The 8570-nt window shown below is 38.9% G+C and overlaps 1 protein-coding gene across 1 annotated transcript; it reads left to right on the top strand.

Annotated features, from left to right (window-relative positions):
- Nucleotides 1-2696: 2696 nt before the first annotated feature.
- On the top strand, nt 2697-5589 carry LOC126819425 (uncharacterized). Its single transcript, XM_050547445.2, has one exon. The coding sequence runs from the start codon at nt 3171-3173 to the stop codon at nt 4995-4997; it is 1827 nt and encodes a 608-aa protein (XP_050403402.1). The 5' UTR covers nt 2697-3170; the 3' UTR covers nt 4998-5589.
- Nucleotides 5590-8570: the final 2981 nt, after the last annotated feature.

Below are 8570 nucleotides of genomic sequence, written 5' to 3'. Positions count from 1 at the left end.
TCAAAACTTTAAATACTAGTAGTCCATGTTCCTGAAGCCACGACCGCAAGTTTTTCAACATCAAGATAAGACGAACTGAGTTGAAGCGAGATCAAGCCTTCTATTGAAAATGAAAATAGTCTAGCATTTGTCTCTTTCTCCCTTTTACCTCACTTTTGCATTGTGATTTATGTTGACAATCAAAGAAGAGTATTTGAATTTACAAATTCGGCCAGGTTTTAGTGAATATTCATGATTTTGAGTCGGAAGGATCTGGGCCCCGTTTTTCGAAATCTTAACTAAAGATAAAATCCAAATTTTAGTAGGATCTGGGCCCCGTTTCTCGAAATCTTAACTAAAGATAAAATCCAAATTTTAGTAGATACTTCAGTTTTGATTGGCTAAGCACTAAAATCAATTTAATATTATCCAATCAAATAACTAAAATTTGGATTTTATCTTAGTTAAAATTTCGTGAAACAGGCCCCTGAAAGTTAACGGTAACCGACATGAATTGGGGGACATGTAAATATAGAAATCACCTGAAAAAAAAAATAAGTCATAACCTATAAAAATTAAAAAATAATGAAGACAATTGACCTCCTTCACTAGTTTTATCAGACGTTTGTGATATGTTGAGAACTTTGTGGTTATAAATATAAAGATCATCGGAAGGTCAAAAAAAAAAACCCACTTCTCTCTCTCTCCCCAAAAATGTATGCATGGATTTATGTTCAAAGTCAGAGTGAAGAAAATTACTAGTCTGAAACCTAATGTCAAAATAGATTAGTCTCCCTTGAATAGATAATAATTATTGTGTCAGGATCTGAAGCAAACATTCACATTTTGAAGGGCCATAAATACCATCCCCTTTAGAACCACACGCCGTTTAAAATGTCCCTCTGACCTCCCATAGAGATACTCCCGTCTCTATTCTACACACCTGAATCTACGTTTGGAGAAGTGAACAGAAGTATTAACATTTGTAGCATTAACTTCTAATTATAAGATTACACAGGGGCCCCGCAACCACCCCGACCCCACCATCTCCCATACTCCTCGCAGTGTTTAGTTTGATTAAAGCTAATCTCACTTAACACTGCTGTAATGGGAGCAAATTTCTGTTCCAAATTATGACTGGTCAATAGTTCAATTAACAGCCAATAGCTAACTGCGTAACAATTTCATTTGGCCCTACGCTTTAAACAGAGCTCCAAATTGGACAGGGGGTTGGATGGCCGAATGTTTAGCACGTGCGCGCTGTATCATAACGTCTGTCACTGAGTCAACTGGCGTGGTTTCGAATCCCCGGTTGTACGTGGCAAGAAGTAGGATCGCCTGTCCAACCTCGTGGGTTTTCTCCGGGGCCTCCGGTTTCCTTCCACTGTTAAAGACCCCTACACGAAAGCGAATTATTGAAATAAAATTTAACCGTGTGTTAGTCCCGAAATGACCTACATGTAGTTTGTGTCGAGTGGACGTTAAACCCCATTTCCCTCTCTCTCTCTCTCTCTCTCTCTCTCTCTTATGTCCTACTCTTATTTCGAATTCTAACTATCAGGGGTTCTTTTACGTGCATGCCAACATGTGCATGGGACCTTGGCTGTCATCCTATCCGAAAGACTAGACACTGACCTTGTCAGGCCCTCTGACCTGCACCACTGACACCAGGAAACTGTTAAGTATAGAATGAATAAAAACAAGGGAATGTAGGGACTGTTTCTATTTTTCTCGTTTTCCCTTATCTAGTGACATTCAATTACTTTTTGGATTACAGATGATATCCTTTCACGGCCTCACCTTTTGGTCTTTGAAGGAATTATTAGTGAGCAGAAATTCGCCCGTCACTTAAGTCAGTTATATAGGAGGATAATTCGTGTTTCCCTTTTGCGTTTGTTACTTCCGTTTCTTGAAATCTTCATAACTTATCTATTGTACCAATGATCTGTGTTAAAATTATATTTGGAACGTGTTTAACCAGTTCTAGCACATCTGTGATAATGATTGACACCAATATTGTCCTTTAAGAGCTAAGAATAAATAACACAGAATAAAGAGCTATTTCGCCTTCCATAGGCGGTATCGTGCCTTTTAAGATACGATGTCCAATAATGGAACTTTGTTATGACTATTCTTTGGGGAAGGGTGTTGGGGTATGGGAATCATGGGGGTAGTGCTAAAAGCACAGACCCACTGCAGATTTTGTCATAGGTCACGAGATGTAAATAGGGTTAGGTCACGTGATTGTTGACGAGATTGTGGTTTAGGGTAAGGATTAACCCTAGCTCTCAACCTAATTCTTATTCAACCCTAGCCCTTTTTAAATCTCGTGACCTATGACGAAATCTGCAATGGGTCCGGACTTTTTGTCCTAACCGGAATCGGGTCACTTTTTAGCAAGATCTTGTGACTGGAAAAACAAATATAAGGGTAGTCTGTAAACTGTTCGCTGTCCAGTCTCATTAATGTACGTGCTTTGCATTTGGAATAGTCTACTTTGTTCTCTCTGAAGAGATGGAATATACCTTTCTATCATGCTTCCCCAACCGGTCTGGGCATACAGTATACACAGCATTTAACCACCTCCTTAGTACCAACAGTCTGGGTTGAATAAATTTGAATAAATTTTAAACCACAAACATTTAAAATCTCCCTCTTTAGACATTCTCGAAAAGTTTGAAATGGACTCGTCGAAGCATTTCCGGTTTAAAGTGAATCAACAACAACAATGGAGGCCGAAAAGATTTTTTTTTAAATTTCAATTATTGTTCAAAACTGATAGGATTTTTACTTGATACAGTTCAACTATTTGTGTTTTCTGGTGATTAAAAAAACAAGGAAGAGAATCAATGATGACACGAACTGCAAAAATCTGAAGACAATAGCTGCCAAAGGCAAAAACTACAAATCGCTTGTCAAGAAGAAAAAGAGGAATATTGACATTGTATATATTCGAATCAAGTGCATGTTTATAGTCACGTGCCCACTTCCTTGAAGCCCCAAATGAACAATATTATTATGATTTACTCTTTCAAACAGCAAACTGATACTGTATGTTTGTTTTCAGAATAGAATTTGAAGGATATTGTGTTGTGGTTTGTTTGAGATGGACTTATGTATAAGTATTTGATAAACTATACTGGAAAAAACAAGACTAAAGTCATGATTAAAAAGGGATTTATTAAAACATTATGATGAATTGGACAAGTTTGGCTTCGACAGTTCCTGCAGTTACTTCTAAAACATTGGGGACTATTATCGATCCGATTCCTAATTTAACTTTGAACACAAACAATTCAGTTAATGTAAACAGAAGCTTGCTCCACGATACACAGATCAATGTAGAGAAACGGCTGATAGAAGTGTTAAAGGGGCATAACCTTACAGCCTTTCAATATTTCTCCAAATTAGCTGGCATCCCTACCTACCTCCCGCCCACAACTACGTCTCAACGAGTACCTTTCACTTCTGGGGTGGTGAGTTGGGCATTCATAGCACCCATTACAATTATTGGATTGTTTCTGTTTGCAGTTGCAGCTTGCCTCCTTTTTCATAATTGGCGCGATAAAAGACGTCTGCAGAGATATTCCCCAAGCAGACAAAATCCTGAATTCAACAGACAAGGCGCTGAGAACAATTCTAAACGAGATCGCGGTTCCGCTCGGTCTACGACTTCTGCCAGATCCACGGGAGCTTCAACTTTTGGAAAAGGACAGATTGTTCCCCTGGGAAGAAAGGCGTCTTTGAGATTAACACCGGATGAAGATGGCTGGAAAATCGCTAACCAGCCTCAAATTCTTTCCCCAATCGATGAACTTGATTCTTCAAACTCTAAAACAGCCGTCACAGAAATTAAACCCAAGTTCTTCAGTTCCCACGAACGATTCGCCCCGTATCACCTTACGTGGATTGCACAATCATCAAAAGATACAGAAATGCAACATGTCAACGAAAAGCAACCCATTCATGTGATAGAGAACCCTATAACTAACCAGATTGGGAATGACCAATACTACGAGGAATCTAAGGTGGTGCGTGAAATGGAGAAGACATCCCCGTTCTATCCACATCACACAACTCCCACAACAGAGTATGACAGAGAGTCTGAATTTAGCGGCAATCTGCAAGGTGGAGATTCAGCTGTCTCTACCCATATCCATGACAACGTCAGCCTCCCGTCCACAATATATCCTGTGATAGGACGAGCCCCTCCTTCATTGACCGATGGAGCAGATCTTTCGTCCATCCACACTTTGCCTGAAAATAGATCACAATACAATATTCACAGCAACCCACTCTCTGCTACGACCAGCTTTACTGATAGTGCTAGTGGTTCCTTGAGTCTTCCAAGCAGCATTTCCAGATTCCATGCCAGTAGACTGAACAACACTCCCAATTACGCATATCCACTTGCTAGCACTTGTTACAATGGTTCCCATGCTAAACTGAACTTCACTGCAACAAGCAGCATTGATATATCCGAGAATAATTCACATTATTCGGATAACACGTCCATGTTCCCTAACGTTGGAAGCAGCATCACTTCATTTAATCCATCTGTACCACGGTCTAACCCGACTAGCTCCTGCGCAAGTGACATTTTCAGCCCAGATCGCCCGTATTCAAATGTCGGTGGACGGCAGTACGCTTCTCATCCAGGAACGGGTACAAACACACGTCAAAATAGTTTCTCGACAAATTCCGCCGATGGACACGTCCCACCAACAGCTGAAAACAGTCGTGTCAGTCCAGCGCGAGAAGCTGAGATGTTCAGGAGCTGGAGTCTTGGTGCTGACGTCAACTCCGGATCGTTGGGTAATCTCCCAGCTATAGCACCGGCGTCTCTTCCATCTGGGGAACCGTACCCAGTCTTCCACAACAAGGACGATTCAAACCAGTCTAAATCTGATGGACACATTACAACTACATCATACGACTTCAACCACAACCAATCACCGGACAACAGAAAGGTTAAATTCAGTGTGCCTGTGCTTAATAAGAAACAGTACTGGGTTTAGCTCATTTGTAACGGGATGTTGCTTGTTTTTGTGACGCTCAACTGTAGGCTACCCGTGAAGCCGTGATATTGACTAGTGTTCTATAAACGTAATGGCAACATTTTTTGCACCCAAGACTTTTTGACCGGGAACTGATCCCCAAACGCTACTCATCATCGAAATAAGCCGAAGGCTCCGCCAGTTCAAGGACGATCGACATGACACACGGCATGCGTGTTCCTTGTACAATTGCGCATCGATTAACGGGGTTCAATTTTTGATATGACGTCACAATACCCAGATGGCCGCTTTGACGTCATGCTAATGTGTCCTTTAAAAAAAAACAATTGTCTCATCATTGACTCTGTTAATGCAGAAATTAACCAGGTGCTGTTGTTCCCGCCATTTGATATAAAACTCTATATTGCAATGTTGGAATTAATTAAGAAATTTCTATTGTATTATATTTATATGAATCTATTGAAATATAGTTAATCGTTACATTATAATTGGATGGCTTGTTCTCTATTAAATGCACTATTTGTGAGTGTAATTAGCATGGACTAATTGATTCTTCGTTTTTTTAGAAATATAACTTGGAATTAACAAGCAAGTTCTGTATTGTTTTTGTTTTGGATTGTGCAAATTTACCTGAGTTGAAATAAGTTCAATTCGAATATCATTATACATGTACATCAAGCGATGTGAAGTTACCTTGTGGTTCGTTATTCGCGAACAACGAGCCGGTTTGTATTCGCGTATAACGAACAACGAGCTAGTTCGTTGTTCGTTATTCTGCAGATATGGAATCAGTAATATAATAAAAGCACTTTTACAGGGAATAGGCCGGGAATGTTTTTTTTATAAGCATAATTGGTTTATAACACTTCAAAGTCCTGAGAAGTAGATTCTAGCAAGTTGCCGGAATCAGTAATATTACAAAGGCACTTTTATAGGGAATACGTCTGGAGTGGGTTTTTATGGGTCTTGGTTGGTTTATAACACTTCAAAGTCCTAGCAAACTGTCTTTCTACCCGAATAACGAACAACTCGCCAGTTTGTTGTTCGGTATTCGGGAGTGGTTTTTCATGAGCCTAATTGGTTTATAACACTCCAAAATCTTGGGATAAAAGGCTGTCTTTCTATTCGAATAACGAACTGTTTCATACTGGCGAATAACGAACTGTTTCATATTGGCGAATAACTCAAACATTTTCCGTTATGCTTTTATTGCATAGAAATGGCCACAGACATCTCTATTCTAGAAATGTTAGTCCTTTTTGTGGGGGTTTAGGTCAGGCTAATTCTTTTTGATCTTTATAAATCAGGGTCTGTCTATTCCTTAAGATATAACATCGGATACCATATCACATTTACAAGTTCGCTTTGGCATGCAAGTTTCCATTCTAATTAAAACACAGATCATATTTCGTTTCGTTTTTATAGTTCAAAATTTCGTTTTACTTGTCTTTTACTATCGAAAGTATAAAAAAACACAAAACGAAATATAGATCTGTATTTTAATCAGGTTGGCAAGTTTCTTTGGGATGGTGCCAATGGATCTGACAGGGAAAGTTTCGCCTGTACTAATCGTCCATGTGGGCAGCAGTAAACTGATGTATCCCTTGCATCGACGTTAATACTTCACGACTTTGTCCAATTAAAGTCACCTTTTAACCTATCCGTAGTATCCACTGTGACACGCACCTTTGGGGTTAAGTTATTTGGTCGGTGGGGGTGGAAGAAGTTTAATGACAGTCTCTCCGTGTCAAGTGACAAGGTGTAGGATCGCCTATCCAACCACGTGGGTTTTCTTATGGTACTCTGGTACCTCCCACTTCAAAAGACTCCTAAGCGCAAGCGAATTATTGAAATAAAATTGAAACATATGCTAATCCCGAAATGGGGGGTTGGTTGGCCGAATGGTTAGCACGTGCGCGGTGTATCATAAGGTCTGTCATTGAGTCAACTGGCGTGGTTTCGATCGGGCCCGTAGCCAGCTCTTAAAATTTGGTGGGGCTACGGAATTTTTTGGAGTGGCTGAGGATGTGGCCGGCTAAGAACGCTCCAAAGAAATCATTATTGTTGGCGAAATATTGGGGGGCTACGGGCCCGGTTTCGATTCCCCGGTTGTACGTGACAAGGAGTAGGGTCGCCTGTCCAACCCTGTGGGTTTTCCCCGGATCCTCTGGTTTCCTCCTACTGCAAAAGACCCCTAAGTGCAAGCAAATTATTGAAATAAAATTGATTTAAACAATATTTTATTCACAAACGAATGGGATTGGGCAACAGGCTTGAAGCCTATATCAGCTCTTTCCATGGATACAAAGGTATAATAAATAGAGGTATGTTATTTACAAAATATCTTTAAAGAATGTACAAACATTAGATTTAAAGAACATATATACAGAAGTTATGTGGAAGTGTATTTTGCACTGATTTTGAAATTAAAATCTGTGACTTAGTTTGATAAAAAGTTAATATTTTGATCATTTATAATTTTACTAATAATTTCGAACATATGTATTCTAATTTGATTAAAATATGAAAAGAAAAAAAAATAGTGATATGAATCTTCTTCTGCATTCGGGCAATTAGGACAAACAGCAGAATTTGACAAGAATTGTTCTTTGAGGTGGCTCTTTAGGTTACTACTATTGTTTCTTATTTGGCAGTGTAAAATATTCTCTTTTCTGACACCAACGTTATGATAGGGTTTGATTTTTTGAAAAGGATATAACTTAGAGATATTAGTTTTAAACTGATTAAGATTATTTGAATTTCTGACGTAAGTAGGCAGATTGTTCCATAGTCGTATAGTACTTGGAAAGAAACTGATAAAATAAGACGTTGTTTTACATGAAGGAATTTGGAGGTTGAGATTCGAAGAACGCAGGTTGTAACTAAAGAAATGAAAAAAATCAGTTAAGATATCTTGCAGATATGTCGGCGCACAACCATAATAGATTTTATAAAGCATGATCAGTTTCTGTTTTTCTCTGCGTTGAGACAGTAGCTCCCATCCAAGTTCAGAATAAATAAATTTTCTTTGAGAATTTCGTCGTAGCCCTGTTATTATTCGCCCTGCTTCTATCTGGACACTTTCTAATAAATCAGAATCTTTCTTAGTACAGTTATCCCAAACGACATTACCATAAAATTGAAACATATGCTAGTCCCGAAATGACCTGGTTTGTGTCGAATAGGCGCTAAACCCCAATGCTCTCTCTTCCTCACAAACACTTATGTTGTATCTAGATATCATTGGTAAGAAGCCAAAACGTTGTAACTGGCATATTTTATGAAATTTATCTTTTTGCTTCTTCAGAGAATTTTCGCGCACACTTTTCAAAATAAGCAAATAAAAAGGGATTTTATAGATACTCTCTCTCTCTCTCTCTCTCTCTCTCTCTCTCTCTCTCTTTCTCTCGATATTGAATATGAATATCCCTATAATTATTAACTCATGTACCCACCTCTAAAGGCAGCGAGTTGAAATTGCTTCATAACAAAGTTAACTATTGACAAGAACTTCCAACAATACGATTCATTAAACGTGACTGGTCTTTATTTATTTTAGATCGAAGATCAACT

This window comes from Patella vulgata, chromosome 4 (assembly GCF_932274485.2).
Source record: "Patella vulgata chromosome 4, xgPatVulg1.2, whole genome shotgun sequence".
Classification (NCBI taxonomy): domain Eukaryota; kingdom Metazoa; phylum Mollusca; class Gastropoda; family Patellidae; genus Patella; species Patella vulgata.
This window is presented reverse-complemented; position numbering and strand designations above follow the sequence as displayed.